At 35.1% G+C, this 18,001-nt stretch overlaps 1 protein-coding gene across 1 annotated transcript in view; it reads right to left on the bottom strand.

Annotated features, from left to right (window-relative positions):
- Positions 1–2,778: 2,778 nt before the first annotated feature.
- LOC129309216 (uncharacterized) overlaps positions 2,779–18,001 on the bottom strand; it is a 79,965-nt gene continuing 64,742 nt past the window's right edge. Inside the window, 20 exon segments of the mRNA XM_054950651.1 lie at positions 2,779–3,216; positions 3,843–4,093; positions 4,697–4,984; positions 5,069–5,227; positions 6,355–6,711; positions 7,920–8,141; positions 8,536–8,662; positions 8,748–8,893; positions 9,018–9,195; positions 9,417–9,537; positions 9,540–9,955; positions 11,056–11,240; positions 11,329–11,484; positions 14,347–14,433; positions 14,587–15,040; positions 15,432–15,508; positions 15,632–16,438; positions 16,535–17,044; positions 17,131–17,261; positions 17,813–17,867. Of these exon segments, the coding sequence (XP_054806626.1) occupies positions 3,929–4,093; positions 4,697–4,984; positions 5,069–5,227; positions 6,355–6,711; positions 7,920–8,141; positions 8,536–8,662; positions 8,748–8,893; positions 9,018–9,195; positions 9,417–9,537; positions 9,540–9,955; positions 11,056–11,240; positions 11,329–11,484; positions 14,347–14,433; positions 14,587–15,040; positions 15,432–15,508; positions 15,632–16,438; positions 16,535–17,044; positions 17,131–17,261; positions 17,813–17,867 (4,641 nt within the window). The 3' untranslated portion in view covers positions 2,779–3,216; positions 3,843–3,928.

Below are 18,001 nucleotides of genomic sequence, written 5' to 3'. Positions count from 1 at the left end.
ATTCAAACGAGATGGGAGACAGTTATTTGTCTGATGGAATTGTCACCAAAATAATAATAATAATAATAATAATAATAATAATATAATAAGATTCTACAATTTGAGAGAGAATTTCCTTATCCGAATTTATCTCTTTACAATAATTTCTTATTAAATTAGAGTCCTTCAGTTTTGCAGAGACATGCTTAGATTTGGTCAAATAATAATTAAAAAAAACACCTACTTCAATTATATACTCTCTCACATTCAAGCAATAAAATGGGAGAAAATTTTATCGCCAAATATAAACTATATGTTACTATCTCCTATAAATATTTAATGTAAAGCCAGAAATTTAAAGTCATGCTTATTTGGATTAATTCTGTTGAGCTTAAAATATCTTACTGTAAAAAGAATTCATATAATCAAACTCAGTCTTAATTTCACAAGCTTTCACGCTTACTAGGGTTGATCAGAATACTCAAATTGTAAATATTATTTTTATTTTTTAATTTCAATTTTTATTTAAAAAATAATATTCTTATTTTTTTATATTATTTTATTAATAATAAAAAAAATAAATATAGGTATTTAGGTGAAGTCTATCTGATTTGAACTTAGCTTGAATTTCTTCGGTCAATTTTATATATCTATTAATGATTCATTTTCGCTTTCCTCATTGTCTATGCTATATCACTAATGCTCACCTACTTAAACTCTATATTTATTGTAAAATGCTCGCTAAAAACAAGTTTTATATACACACATATATATAAAGTGCTAAAAAGAAGTTAAAGTTAACAAAATTCAACAACGAAACAATCATTTTCAACAACATGCATCTTAGGAGCAACCAAAGGCCCAAAAATAAACAAATCAGCTCTCTCCAAAGAACATGCCAACTTTGATGGTCAAAATGTCAAACGTGAACACATGAGAAGCCAAGTTAGATTTAATATCTGCAGCTAACGACAATTTGACATAAGGGTATTTTTGTTCCCTTAAAAATAATTTAAGAAAAATTTTACCCTACTTAAAAATACATGGTGTTCAATGTTATTGGGGAAATAGTACAGGAGAAAATTTGAACTTTAATCCTTTTTTATCTGGCTATTCTATTCCTAGATAGTGTGTGTACATTCAATTAAAGATTAAGTTGTGCATTATATACTAAACAATTAATCATGTTAATCTTTAGTATTAATATATATTGAATTATTTATATAATTTTCTGTTTAATATATCAAACTTCATATTTTTTTAACCTATCAAATTTTGTTATTTAAAATTTTTATCACATATTTTTTTAAAACATTTATAATATATTATATTTGTATGGTAGAAGTTACAAATCATAAAAATCAATGTCTTTCTTAGTAATAATATGCTTCTTTTAATCTTATTTATAAGCCATTTTTAACATTTTCATTTGACCCAAGGAAAATTTTAAACATGATTAACTCTATTTAAAGTTTTCAACTTTATTATTGTTAAATATACATACTTTATTAAAGATTAAGCCATGCATATGTGTGAAATAATACAAACTGTGAAATTGTAGATGGTTAATTAAATTATAATTTGTTTGATAGTATAGATAATTGTAATAATTCTAGAGCCATTATGTTCAACAAATCCAAACTCATGAAAGGGACACATTTATTGGATAAAAGACTAATACAAGATCTCCCTATCTCTAAGATGATTGCAATCTCTTGTTGGCAAAGTATCATTCAAAGTTTTACCCTGTCAATTTTCTATGGTAAGATAATAGCTTACCATGATGGTGATAGAGCGGCAAAGAATTATGATTTGTTTTGGAAGACGGAGCCTAAGAAACGACAAGACAGCAAGCATGCAAATTACTCAATCCTGACGTAAGGAAGTTGTGACAATAAATGACAACACTAGGCTCATGATAGTTAGAATGAGTATAATTTAAATATACATATTTTAAAATTAAAATAATTTAACATTTAATAACATTTCTAACATTTAATAGAGATATAGTGGTAAAACAAACATAATAATCATGAAAATACCTTATAAATAAAACTAAAAACAAATACTCTTTCTTTCTCATAAATTAAACTAGAAGAGTATTCAAAAGTACTTTTAATTTATTAAACTAACTTTTAAAAATATATATCTAGAGACAAATTTTATTATAATAACCTATTTTTCTCAAATAAACTTTTGATTTATTGATCTTTAACTAATGAAAAACAGACCTAAGCCAGACAACCCAAGTACAGTTCTAAATCACCATCTTTGATCTCTCGGCCGTTAGGTCCTTAACTTTCTTTTACTATTTTCTTCAACCAGTTTTTAAAATAATTACATCATGATCTTTTAAATTTAATATAAATGATTTAAGAATTGAGAAGTGAAGGAAGAAGAAAGAAATGATAAAGAGAGGAGGTTGGACTCGTCCTACAATCCCATTAAATATTCTGACTCATTTTAATCACTAACACTATCTTAAACTTTTGCATGAGTAATTAAGCATGGATTCCACTACAAGCACTAACCACACTTACGTCGTCCAATTATTTACTACCTCAACCAAGTCAACCTTTTCGATCTCACCAGTCACCTCTAAAACTTTATATCCAACCATGAAAACAACAATAAATTTAATTAAGAATTATTCTAAACGTAAAAAAATTATTTATGTAATTGTCGTTCATTTATTATTATCATAGAACTAATTATCTAATTACATGAGCGTGTGGATTAGATGAAATCAGCTTCTGCATCAGATTTATCATGACAATCATTTTAAAATACAAATAAAGATAAAATAAAAATAGTAACTTCCTTCTTCTGGGTACCGTTTAAATCGTTACTACAATAACAATATACAGAAGTCGAGTATTTTTTTTTTTTTGGCCTGAAACAGAACTCGAGTATAACTTCGCCTTTCTTTATAATATCAATAATAAAAATCAATAGAGAACAATTATATTCCTCGCTGTGATATGATACTGTATATGGACAAAGTGAAACGATTTTGCTCACTACATATACACACACACGAATAATGAAGGGACATAAAAAGAATGCCTAGAGAGTCAAATCTCAAGCGAAGTGGCGGGAAAAATGAGGGGACACCGGACCCATGGAATTGAAAGGTCTCGAGGTTGGGTGTCCTAGCAAGAAACCGCCACTTGAAGGCACGTCTCAGGACATCAAATATGCCCATTAGCAAGTTCAAACTAGTTTGCTCAGCCCGACCTGTGATTAATTACTAATCAGTAACATGAATCTAGAAATTCAAGATACTATCAGGCAATGTTTTGTATAAAGAAAAGTATTTTCTGAAAAAAGAAACAGAAAATGTACTTAGAAAGAAAATGAGATAGATGCATTTCTCATTTCCTTTCTAGAAAGTATTTTTCTACTTACATTATATCAGAATTGTATGAACACGTTAGACACTTACAAATGGTTGATGACTAAAAAATGTGTGTGAGAACAATGATAGATAATAGTTACACGTCACATCACAATATCGTGTCATGCATCTCCAAAGGTGTCGAGAAAAAAATGTACAATCCCTATGCCTAAGAATCAACATGAGAACATTCGCCCCCCACCCTCTTTTGGAGCCATTTCAACACTAAAACATAGATGCATACAACTTCGTATATTTCATAATTTTTAGAGCAGAGATTCTGTAAACAATTTTACCTAAGAAAACATTAGGGAGCGTGCCATAGCAAAAATGCCAAAAAAAAAAAAAATGGCGGCAGGTTAAATCACAATTTGTTCAAGTTTCTACTACCTGGTTTCCTTGGCCCTAAGATAAACAGAAATACGAAGGAGTAAGAAATTGTGAGAAAAGTAAGGCACAATAGTACCTTTCGGACTGGAGGCAAGTAGGCCTAAATTAAGGATCATATGAAGCAATTCTTGATTATGGCATTTGATGATGTCCAATGCACACTCACTCATACTGCTTAGTACAGCTTCCAAAAGTTGAAGCAAGGGGAACTGATCCATGCATCATTTGGGGGGGCATGGGGTAAACCCCTTCTTTAGGTACAAAATCACCACTGGAGCTGTCAGCACTTGGTGAATATGGCTTTGCCACTATTTTCTTCAGCATTCCCTGCAAAAAGGAATTTATCACAGAGTTGGGCCACAACCACACAGACTCGAATATATATTAACAAGGCGTTCTTTACAGTGCACCGGTGTAAATAGTAATGTGTTACATCTTCTCTACTTATGGTGCTGGTAATGACATATTGTCACCATTAGTTGTTAGGGATCAATACATTAGTGAAGTATTACCAGCACATTACAAAACCACCACCAGTATAACGTTGCCAACAAGTCATAGATTTGTGAGAAAATGTTACTGGTTAGATTGAACTGATGCACTTGATTCTTTATTGTGAACCAAAGAATCCACCATTAAACAATTATTTAAAAAAGTAAAAGAATGAAGAACAGGAGCAGCACAGAGCAAAGACTACGTATTTTAAATTGAATTTACCATGCAGAAACTAGAATTAATCGATTCTTTTTTTTTTTTTTGGGCCAAACTAGAATTAATAGATTCAAACTATGCTTTTGAAGAGATTCAGCAGGGAAATCTCCAGCTTCACTGAAAGATGCATGACACGGTGAGTTGTAAATAAATTCAGTTTGTGTGTGTAATAACTAGAAATTGTACAAATGAATATAAAGGCAAAATACAAGACGGTACCTTTGATGCATTTCGCCCGTAAGTGTTCATTGCATGTTCGATTGCAAGATAAACTTCAAGAGCTTGCTTCGATTCAGGATTACATTTTATAATGCGAATATTTTCTTTTGAATCCAATGATCTAGAATTCAAATATAAAATGAGCCGTGAAGGGGGAGCTTTTGGGCTGTCTTTTTTCCCATTTGTCAATTTCATTGTTCCAAGGTCATCCCAGAGTACATCCCACAATATTGAACAAGGATCCTTTGCAGGGCTGAACTTCCTCTGAGCAATAATATTGGAAGGTTGCTGATATTGACAAAAAAATTTCTTAGTATGTGCACGCTGGAGAATATGGATCATTATCCGTTATTCTCAATTAAGAGTACTTACTTGCAAAAGTATGACTCTCCTATGAGTGACCATAAGGATTTTCCCTTTCGGAAGCAGAAAGTGGTCTTCATAGGCATCTGATAATGCAAACTTCCCACGAACTTTGAAAAGATCAACCTGACCAAAAAATGAACCTGATTCTGCAAGCTGCAATATGACCTTGAAAACAAAAATATGACGGTTGTCATCATCTATAAAACGAATCACTCTAAAAAGAATGCAAAAAATGCAAGAGTCCAGAAGAAGAAATTAAATTAGGTAAGCAAAAGATAATTGAATTAATGCAATTACACCAAAAAAAGAAAAAAAAGAAAAGAAAAAAAGAGTCTGAAACAAGTTTCATTAGAAAGACCATCCAACGCATGCAAATTCACTAACTGGCTGCTTGACATATAAGTTCTGGAATCCAGTAACAGGTGGTCAAGTAAGGAAGTTATGGTCGACTAATTATGGTGAATGTGATAAAATTAGTAAACTTGTGATGGACACTTCTGACACAAAATTGTCTGGAAAGAGAGATGAAAAACCAGTGCCATGATAGAAAGAAGAAAGAAAATATATTCCTCAGCATTTGGAGCCTAAAAACTCTTCACAAAAGTCTACTAATTTTCTTGTTGCCTTCTCAATTCTACTCCCTATACTACCAACAACTTTCTCTAACCACACACCCTCACGTTCCATGCACTGAGGTGGCTAGGCTAGGAACTCACCGTTGGAATTCATACCAGTCCCTCCTTTCTCTCATACTCTCCTTATTCTTTCAGTTATACACCTTCATGGGCCTTGGCCCAATAAAACTGGGTCTCTTCACTTCCGAGGGGAAAATAAAGTTACAACGTGATTAAAAGTGCGTGGATATGAATTTCAAAAGCTGATACAAATGCAATGGTTGATTTTCTGTTCTGCAGTCTCAACCAACATCAGCAATGACCAGTAAACCAGGCAAAAGAGGGGCAGAACTGGATTCTCGAAACAACTGAAGAAGTTCTAGTCTTCAGCTCGATCCTCAATGACATAATCTGACAGAACCAAAACTTTCAGCCTGTTTACTTAACAATAATGAAAAAAATTCATATATTTTGCAAGTGATATACGCAATTAAAACACTCCTTTTGTCAGGAATAAGAGTACGATCATCAAGTTGAATTCAAACAATTGTCAGGATTCAATTGACATCTTGACTTGGTTACAACATATACCCATGGCATGTCAATAACTGAAAATTCATGTCTACATAATAAAAGCACTCTAGGTCTGCAAGCTACTGCAAATTGAGCGACAGGTACCTGTCCTTGAGCTTTGTATTCATCATATAGTTGAAGCAAATTATCACCACTTATTACCCGAGGCAGTCTTCTCCGGAGAAGCTGTTCATCAGATGTGATAGCTGCTGCAATTTTCATTCTCATAGCATTGGCACCTTCAGTTGTTTTTGACAGAAGATCCAAAACTCCACTCACTGGTTGTGCAGCTGCACCAATAATTCCCTTCCCAACGCCTTGAACAAAACCTTCAACGCCAGAACTTTTTGCTCCTTCTAGAGGCTTTGTTAATATGCCTGTTACGCCTCTGAATAAACCTTTAGCGAATGCTCCACCTCCCTCTCTGATAACATCACGGAAGTCCTCCACACCTTTGGTTTCCTGTCAAAATGGAATATATGTATCAACATCCTATCAGAGTACAACATGCAATAAACAAAAAAAAAAAAAAATCAGTAGTAAAAGAAGTCACCACTGGCTATGGCAAGCAAATCATATGAACCAATTTAGGCTATAACTCTATGAACCACACCTGAGCTGAAGCTAAAAAAAATTTCTACGATTAGTGGCTAAAGTAAATTTTTCACTTTGGCAGTTGTGAGTAGCCCCACTCGGCTCCCTTCAACATGAGGTGAAGTGTTAACTTTTTAGATTAAAAGAACCATTCTAAGACCTTTTCTTGATATGGTAGGCAATCTTTTTAGTCAATCAGTTTACTTAATAATATTCTTTAACAGGACATTCATCAACCACCTTTCGAGCAGAGGGATTTGACTCTATCTTATTCATAATTCATGTAATTATCTGGGTTCAAATTGGATATATTAGCCCCCCACACCCCTCCAAAAACATGGATGTATGTTTTGATACATATAAATTTGAATTTGGGCCAAATCTCTTGTTTAAGCTCTTTAAATTTATAGATTTAGATTTACTTGTGTGTATGAATTTGAAATACATGAAATCAAAGATTTTGAATCCAAAATGTACTAATCCAAACACACACAAGTGAGTGCACATACAATCGCACGCGCACAAGCACGCTCATGCATTGAAAATAGATTCTAATATCCATCATTGTCTATTTCCACTTAAAGGGGTTTTATGGGGCAGGATCACTATAATTAAAAAGCAACTACCATGGAAAAAAATTGCTGGTTTATCAAAATGTTCAACAGCCCTGCACTGTTTCCGCCTGACAAAAAGTGTATTGTATTCTACTGGTAAATAAGTGTACTGCCCTGGTATATACAGCAAAATGCAGCTATACTAGGAAACTATGAAATAAAGAAAAAAAAAAAAACTAATACCTAGCAAGTTACAATAACTAATGCCTAAAGTCAGAAGATTACAGCAAGCCAATTCCTAAAGATAGGGATTACTCAATAGCTGCAATGGTTACAGCAGTCATACACATGGGATTTTCCCACACTGACACTGAAAATGCATTTGAAAAGAAAGGGAGCTAGCTTAAAGGTGTAGTGTCTTTATTTAAACATTAGGGTTCTAGGAATAATGATATCTATTATATTAATGACAAAATCCAGGAAACATTACTGTAGAGTAACGAGGTCAATCTTTAAACAAACCTGTCTCTGCCGACTTTGAATAAACTTCTTGTCCATTGATAGTGCAGCCACACCTTTACTCATATGTCCAAGTGCACTACTTGCATTACCCAATATATCAACACCTGACAGCAGCTGAAGTGGTTGGCCTAGAAGATCCTTCCGGATATTTGAAATAGCCATGCTAATCATAGAACTCTGCCTCATGCACACATTCTCGTGAAACCTTGGATTAATCCTGACCTGATTAAGGAGTAAATTTGTTTGGATTAGCACTATCTTATTATTCTCTCCCTCAGATCTAAGACTGAATTAAAAAAGAAAAAAGCATAGCATCCCAAGATGGGTTTTCTGGGAATCCTCAGCATTTCTAAGTGCGTATGTCAGATGCTAAATTGCAGATAAGGGAAATAAAATATTGAATTTATTTTGATATTTTCCTATTGTATTTTGACCAAACAAGCTGTTAGTCACGGAAATATTGGACAATGTTCAATTAGTGGTATTAAGAACTTAGAAAAGTTTAGAAAATAAGAAAAGAGTTCCTTGTAGTGAAACCACAATTCAGAAAGAAGAAATTTTTTTATGATAATTCTTCAAATCATCGAAACTTACAGGCAAGAAATTACATGCTTACAGGCATATTTTCTGTGTTCCCCAATGCAGTCATTAAGGACGCCCAGAACCCAAGCACACCCCTTGGCCTTTGACTGGGCGACATAGCCATAGACACCTTCAACCGAACTTCGGAGATATTGAGGACACTGTAATTCCAATTTCTATCATGTAAAATTTCAAGGAGATCAACACAACCATACAAGTCCCAAAGAAAATAAAATTCTTGCCTACCCTATTTGAATGATTGGATCAACTGAAGCAGCAGTTGTTTGAGAATCATACAACCTACTGAGCTTCACCTGCTGTATCATTTCGTGAAGGCGCCAAATAACAGGTTCATGAATGTTTATCAAAAAGGAAGCCGAATTCTCTGGGCTCTGCTTATAAGGAACCAGTCAAAAGATAAGCATGATATGAAACAAATCAGAATCTCATCATTCATAAACAAAATATTGACATGTTTTTTACAAAGTAAAATTTAACAGTGTTAAGGTTACTCACATGAAGACCAATATATGGATAGACACAGAGATCCAGCGATCCATTTGACTGCATTGTCATGGAGAATTTTAGGATATAGTCAGTTTCTGCCACTACTCTTTGTGGACGGAAGAGAACAGGCATTGGGGTTAATGGCAATTGGTTGTCCACCTGTAACCCACGCATTCTGAGTTTAAACCTGAAACACAGAACAACACAAATTGTATTTTTCATTAGTGAATGACCGTGTACAACCATAAAAAAAGAGGAATAATACTTAGCTAAAATTCCAAAACAAGAGGCCAAGTCATTTTAACTGATGAGTGGGCTTGAACAATATTTTCACCAGATATCCCATACAAGACATAATCAACTTCTAAGATGTACAATTACAATAGTCAACTAAATGCAAAATCCTACCTATTGATTCCAGAGCCCAAACCAGTTGAATAAGCCAGAACAAGATTCTGAATAGACAGGTATAATATTTCCTCAGGTGTATGATCAATAACAGATATTCCAAGCTCAGCAATCTCAAAAAAATGTGGCATTCACAATCTGCAGCAGGCAATGGTTGTTGCTTTTGAGAATCACTTTTATAGATCTGAGACGTTGGTGATGAAGACTTTCTACTCAGAACTCCTGTAGGCTCAGTTTCTGGCGTCCAATCACTGATCTTGACAACATTGATTTTCTCTTCCTTTACAATAGTTACACACAATGCTTTGTTCGATTCATCAGTTACATGAATGGGCTGCTGATCAGAAATTTGATCAATATCGTATTTCAGTGATTTCAGTGGGTCAGATCCATCTACTAAGAGTTCCAACAAACGTCTTCTCCCAACGTCTTCCCATAGAAATGAAGCAGCAGCATTTGGAAGAAGCAGCTGCCAAGAATCACTGGTACCATCAACTTGACGGAAGTGAATAGGTAAGAACATTGAATGATTCTCAATCCTGGGGGTCAAAAGTAAATTAACTTACAAAGTATATAGTCTAAGAACATTTATAAATGGTAAGAATAAGATAGATGACAGATGTTTACAAAATAAAGATCATTAAGGTAACATTTAGAAGAAGTAATTGGGAAACAGAAAATCAACTTCTTCCATTGTTAAAAGTTGAGTCTAACACTTCAATTTGTATGAGTTAACAAATAAGTCTTGAAGGAAAACAGAAGCAATTGTCTGAATTCTTCTCCAATTTCATTCAAATGACAGGTGAGATTTAAATAGAGCCATGTCTACAGCCCAGCCACTGGAACTTCACAAAATAAATAAATGATGCACATTTAAGATGAAATCAAATCAAGAAACAAGAATGGAAATAACCAACGTTGAATTGATACTGTGAAATCTGGTCACTAAACCACAAGATTCAGGGAACCTTGTCTCCAGTAGTCACAGAATATCCAACAAGACAAATGAAAGGAATGGTCATTGATAACAACAGTACCCTTAACTTGGCAAACCAGAAAACATCCTCGCTCAACTATCACTCTTCAGGATTTCGTTAAAACATGTAAATATTATACTTATAGTGGGTAGTAGTTGGTAGTTTGAGGTTAAATTATCATTTATTACTCTATGTAGTGGTACTGTTATATATAGCTCTGTAAAACCTTGTAAATAGTTGAATCAATATCAAATAATATTTTTTCCACTAAACTTGTCAGATTTAAACATTCTGTAGTTATTGACTTTCATGATTAGACACTCACCAAGGTTTTCGTCAATTTTCCAAATGAATGGGAGTATATCATGTTACAAATTAAGGAGTCCGATATTGCATCTCTTCTTAGAGGGTTAACGGGGAAACATTCAGATGAGTTAAATCCAGAATGGTGATAGCTTTTCCTCCCCGTGGGGAGGGCATTGCTAATGAAAAAAATTTGATGCAGGCATGTGCATTTTTCCAGAAAGAATAACACCACAAGCTTCAATTAAAAAAGTATGGGATGTTCCTCTTTTCTTTTCATATCTAATGTCAAGATAGTAAAACAAAAAATTGGAAGGAAACATTGTGATAGTTTTTAAGGGAACTGGGAGAACAAGAACCTGTAAGGACTTGATAATGAATTTGGACGAAATATAACTTCAGAGCGTGACCTCTTGGCACCACTTCTTACTAGCACTCTTAATTGCATTAGACCATCTCCTATATTGCTTTTCAAGCTAATGCGCATTTCACCTTCATTGTCCACACTAAATGGCGTACTCCATTGGTATCCCTCCATGCACAACTGAAACAATATATGGTCTTTCATTAGGTAAATATAACATGCCATACACCTATCAAGCTAGCAAGCAATAACAAAAATTAATGCATACCTTCAACAATTCCACTTTGGCAGATGATTGCCACATAAAGGATTTTGGAGGATCAGTAGGATGAATCCATATGGATGCCTGAGAACCACATTGCTGCAAGCATAGACTACATCCAACCCTATTAATGAATAGCGTGTGTGGCTGGAAATGAACAACCTGGACATCAAATAAACTGATAGTTAAAAGCTTTTAAACAAAATCCATTTCCACAGGCAAATTTCTCCATAAAAAATCAAACTATTTAGCTATCGTTATGGAAATTAAATTTAGACCAAAAGAGCCATACAAATAAAAATTTACTAATATTAGAAGAATATATGAATCCTATCTACAAAATACAAGAATCATAAGATCTGAATAAAGACGAAATGATAGAACTATCTTGATTATTTACATATAAAAAAAAAAGAACCATCTTGATTATTCTTTTCTAATGACAGAGGAAGGTCTTGTTGAGGAAGAAGACAGTTACTAAAGGAAGAATAAAACATCCTCCAATGCACAATAAAAACAATAAGTCCTTTAAACACCAAAAGAAGCAAAGCAGCTGAATCTCTATTAGGAAAGTGGCACTTTAAATAAAATTGTAAGCAGAGCCACAAATCGAGAACATGAAAACCATTTTTTCCCACATCATCTCTAAACATAAAGATACATTCTTAACAAGATACACCATAATGCAGTAAATACCATGTGTTGCCACACTACATTTGCTTCATTTTCCTTCTAGAACAATTTCAGAGTGTAGAGCCCCTGGATTTTTTCTAATTATCCAAGAAAGAAACCATTACATGACTAAAAGAAGATGGAAACATGTCTGACAATCGTTTCTCCAGAGACAGACACAAAAAATAGACTTATAGAAAGGATGAAATTAGAGAAAACCTAGCACTATAAAAAGGAAAATAAAGTGTTCATAAATCAGGTCTTAAAAGATACTTGTAATTTAATTTTACCATATCTGATACATGGGAATTAGGAATAGTAAGGGGAATTAGGGATAAAATAGTAGTTTGGGCATTTTAATATATTCTTTATAAATAGAGGCTTTAGGTTGTAATGGGTTTTTTGAAAATGAAAAATGAATTAGTCTCTTTCTCTTTACCTTCCGTCAGCCTCTTCTCTCTCTCTCCCCCCCCTCCCTCCCTCCTTTTCTTCCTCTACCAAGGCATCACAGCCATGTCTTCGCCAGAGACTAGGTCCTCCACTGAATGCATTGGCGACTTTGCTTGGAAATGCAATCTACATTACTTCAAAGTACTCAACAGGTTCTTCACACTAACAATATATCTGAGATTAAAACTACCTTATCTCAGTTTATGAAGGAGATTTTTGATAAGCTTACCATGCTAGCAAACCAACCATTGTGTTCCCCTCCACTTGAAGTTGGTGAACCCTCCCAGCCACCTTTCCAAGCACCCTCTGTTGCTCTCCCTCAACCTGCAACCTCTTGTCCTCTGCCCTTAATAATTGTCCCACCAGCACCCCCTTCCTCTCAACTAGCGACCCCTTCTACCTCAGCACCCCTCCCCCCGATTTTCACACCACCAACCTCAGTTCAGGTCCTTCCCACACCACCCAACTCATACTCTATTCCTACCAAGAGTTGCAGAGTTGCATTCCCTAAATTTGATGGCACGGATTTTTTAGGGTAGGCTTACCGCAGTCACCAATTTTTTGACGTCTTGTCTTCTTAGCATCCACTTGGAGAAAACATGCCCTATGTTGGCACTTAGCCTTCACAAAATAGAGGTGTTTGGATGAGATATCTTGGGAGGAATACCTCCATGAAATGGAAACCAAATTTGGGGATATAAAACATTAAAAACCTATGATTGTGATAAAGAACCTACAGTTGCAAGACTTTGTTGAAGAATATGGGGAGAAATTCGATGAGTTGCTCATGGAAGTTGACTTATTAGAGGCGGAAGCCGTGAATTGCTACATTAGAGGCTTGTGGACTGATGTGCAACAGTGTTTTAAGCCTTCAACCGTCTTCCTTAGTCGGCGCAATGAAATTAGCCCGATGTTAAATGGCAACCATTCGTGTGATTCACAAACACGCACCCAGTGCGACCCAGTTGTAAGGGTAACCCAATTACTAAACCCATGTCCACTAGTGACCTGGTTACTAAGCCTATGTCCACCATTGACGCGGCTACTAAGCCCACATCCACCACGAGCCCATCATCAGACACCCCTAAACAAAACCCTTCAATCAGCATCTCTAGTGTGGTGTCTTCTAGGCCCTCAAAACAACTTTCAAAGCATGAAATGGATGATTGTAGGCATAAGGTGACATGCTATTGGTGTGGCAAAAAATAAAGTAGTGCACACTGTTGCCAAGATTCGCATGTCTTCTCCCTAATTGTTGAAGACAAAGCAAAAGTATTTGAAGATGCTTAAGAGGAGATGGCACCAGAAGAAATCTAATTTTAGATATATGTTTAATTTTCCATCTTTGTACTAATCCTTGAGGACAAAGATATCTTTTAAGGGGGATTATATTGATACATGGGAATTAGGAATCGTAAGGGAATTAGGGATAAAAAGGTAGTTTGGGTATTTGGATGTATTCTCTATAAATAGGGGCAATGGGGTTTTTGAAAATGAAAAACGAATCAGTCTCTTTCTCTCTACCTTCCGTCTGCCTCTTCTCTCTCTCTATTATCTCTTCTTCCTCTATCAATATCTCCACAACTTCATCCTGTCAAGACTTTGTTTGAAATTGGACAAGTCAACGACACAGTTTAAACTGCAGGCTTTAAAAAGCCTGATTGGGCATAGTTATATTTCCAAATGAATAGCATATCTCATAGGAGTGAATTCAGTAATAGCCACACAATACAGTTGACCACATAAATATAACAAGGATTGGACTCTTGGCTCACTTTTAGGTTTTGATATATCTTGAACCAATTTATTTTAAAAGCTTAACTTCTAAGGAAAGCTTGGAAATGTCCGTATCAATAATCTACAACAAATAGAGTTCCAAAGTAACAGCACAGACTCTCCAACCTTTGTTCTGTCAGAAGTCATGTTCAATAATGCAGAAAGCTTGCAGTAAGATCCATCTGAACCGAAAGCCTTGACATTGATACGCTCCTAGCAAAAATCATGTTCCAAGAAACATCATTATGAAATGAACTTGAGAAATTCCAATGAATTATAGTAAAAAAAAAAAAAAGAATGAGAAATGAGTATATATGAAACACCAATATAAAGATAGCAATCATATATTACATCCATTTATGGCACCTTGTTTTCCAGCTCAAGGAGAGAAATCCCAGGGCTATACACTTCAGAATGGTGCATGGCAACTGCAATACCCACCCGGGGTGACAGGCAAGTGTCTTTTTGAGATTGGAAGACTGCAAGTCCACTTCGAACAGCATAATCTTGTGGTGAAAGCATGCTAGGAAATGGACTGTTGTCTTCAATAGCTTCAAGTACCTGAAGATTTCTCCTTGAAATAGAATGCTTTTTATCCATTGAACTTAAAGGATTTTTCAAGGCCGTTTTGGCAGACTTGACTGCTCTAGAGAGTAAAACAGAATCCGTATCTGTATTTTCCAATGGTTCCACTTCCACCACACGATATGCCAAAGCCAGAGATGATTCGTTGACAATCCAATAAGGAACAAAAAGCCTTAAAGTTTTTGGAGCAGCACTTGTCGCACCCATATCATATTCAATGCTCACACGCAATTTCCTGTGAATATGATGATTAGGGAGTTGACAGATGCTAAAAGAGAGATTATACTTCAGCCAAAGCTACAGTATATCATATAAATTTCCGCCTAGATAAAATCAATTGGCTATAAGCATCAGCAATAAAAACTAAACTAAGAAACAGCATGAATTCATTCTCCAGACCAAAAACTATCCATTTGCGTCTTGGTATCACACTCCTCTGTGAATAAGCTCATACGGTTCATTCTTCAGAATTGTTCAAGAACAATCTAAAGAAAGAAGATAACAAGTTATTTTAGAAAGATATTCATTATAGTGAAAATGCAACAAATCACTTGAAGATAACTTGATTCAACATTTCTTTTCGTCTCTCTCTCTCTCTCTCCCCATTTTCAAATTCATTCACAAACCTTCCACTTTGCTGGTGAATCATCCAGAATGATGTGACACGATTGGTAAAAGAAGGATCCAGCACAAGAATGGGGTCCTGAATCAAGCAGTAAGGGAGAATCAGCAATAGATACAAACACAATAAACTTGTGTGTATATATATATCTACATTTATTAAACATATGATTTAAGGACATGAAAATCAAGACACAGTCATCACCTTTTCCATAAGCCAACCACCCTGCACAGACAAAGTAAGATACAAAGGTTTCTGAATATCTGCTGAATAGATATGTGCACTTTGGCGAGAAGATATGACACCACGATGCCGCTGGATGAAATTTCCTTCCTTTGGTTTTTCCCACAATGTAAACTCAGCAGGACTTGGAAGCCGGTTTTCCAACTTCATAGGAGAATTGATGGATATTTTCCAGTCATATATTGGTGCATTTAGTTCAGTATTAAGAACTGAAGCATCTGTTCCTACACTAAGCCAAAATAACATATTTCCACTACTAGGAGAACAGCACAGAAGTACATCCTTCTTTTCAAGCTGATTTAGTTTCAAGAAGCAGTTGGGCGTCCAAGAATTCTGTTTAGAACTTTCATCTAATAGGAACTGGTCTTTGCCATACATAGAACTTGAAGCAACAGCTACTACATGGCCCCATGAATATGAAAACTTTGGATCATCTGATCTAGGTTGAACTTGTAAACATTCATCAGAGTCTTTGGATGTGCTTTTCCAACACAAAACAGAAGCAGCACCAGGATCCACGATAGTGGCTTCACTCTGCATGGAATCTACTCCTTGTTCAGAGAGATTTTGTCTTGAACGAATCCATCGCCTCCTACGCACAACATCAGAGGCTCTTTTTGCTGAAAACTTCGAAGTAGGAGGCCACCATTTTAAGGATACAAGGTCAGGACCATATCCCCAGCCATCATTATCAACAAACTGACTTTTATCTATGGTCCATCCTGACATCCATTTCCACCCTGGAGGAAGTGGCGGTTCAAAGAAGTCCTTCAAAATGACATGAATGAAAAATATTACAAACATGATAATGGTAGACATAGAAACTCAATTCAAGTGGTTTAAAATTTTGAATAAACATACAACCTTTGATGAGTAAGAGAAGTCCCTTGTACTCCAGTGGCCAACATTTTCAAGGTGAGTTGGCCATTTGTTACCCCAACCAGATGGAAGGTGATAATACTGGTTCTGAAATACCTCTTCAACAGCACTACTATCACCACTAACTCCATGTGAGAAATCAGTTCTAAGACTCAAAGATGAATGGCATGTAGAAATGTTCAATCTCACATCTGAATCATTCACTACTGTAACAAGACTACGGAAAATTGCATGTTTCTTGCCATTTTTCATGACAACCTCCATTGCAAAGAACTCATTTTCTAAGGATTTAGGAACCACAGAAAGTGGAAGCAATGATCGAACACTTTTCCATTCACCATCTGGGCCAAGCCCAACCCAAAATCCTGTATCTCCATCAGCATCACCGTCACTTTTCACATCTTTCTGAAGATTTGCAATTGTATTTCTTTCAACATAAGATGTTGAAACTAGAAGGCTTCCGTTCTGCATGCCTTCAACTTTGTTTTGTTGAACCTAAGACAGTGAACAATTAATAAGAACAAAATTCTATCCATGTAGAGGACAAACACCGTAAAAATGATGTGAACTATGTAACTGACCATTCTCTTAAGTGGATATGACATTACATTCTGAACATCAGATGGATGATGAACCATTTTCATAGAAGTGGCCTTCTTTAAAATATTGGCATCAGGTCCAACAGGAAAAGACATGGAACTCACAACATCACCTGCATGATGAGATAATAGAATTATAAAAATTAATAAAAGAATGTCTTCTAGAATAAATAAAAAATAATATAAAAGAGACACAAAATAGCAAAACTAACGTTGAAAAGCTGCTAAATAATATATGTAATAAAGCATGTCCTTTTACTGTCTTCCTATTCATGAAAAATGTCCTCGAACAAAAACTCATGAAACCAAAAACACTCCTACCTAGATTGCTGTCCAGAAATGCTGGAACAGAATTAGCAATATTTCTGAATCAGTTGAATAATGAGCTTAATTAGATTTTTCAAGAGGCATATATCTATTTTACTTGATGCATTAATGAACTCTTCATTTTCAAACAAGAAAGGAAAAATTCAGCTGCTTAGTTCAAACAAAGACAAATAAAATAGAAGATATTTTACTGTTCTCTTGTAAACATTTATTGCAATAAGCTTTAAGTAGAAATGAGGAAGCTGGAAGAAAGCAGATTGATCGATGAGAAACCACATCCACGGGTCTTCAACTAGGATTAAAAATAGTACTGCTCTAGAGAGTGGCCAAGATGTACCTTTTCCAGCTTTAGCAGCCAGATTTGTGACCTCTATTTCCATTTTAGCAGGGGCCTGGACCAAGATAATTAGTCAATGAAATGTCATGTGCAGCAAACTCCACAGAGATGTAACAAATGCTTACATGAACAGTAACTCAAACAATAAATTTAAACTTGCTATTGGAAATTTGAATTTTAGGAATTCCT

This window comes from Prosopis cineraria, unplaced genomic scaffold, assembly GCF_029017545.1.
Source record: "Prosopis cineraria cultivar Desert tree isolate PC_DT_omini unplaced genomic scaffold, ASM2901754v1 PC4, whole genome shotgun sequence".
NCBI lineage: Eukaryota > Viridiplantae > Streptophyta > Magnoliopsida > Fabales > Fabaceae > Prosopis > Prosopis cineraria.
This window is presented reverse-complemented; position numbering and strand designations above follow the sequence as displayed.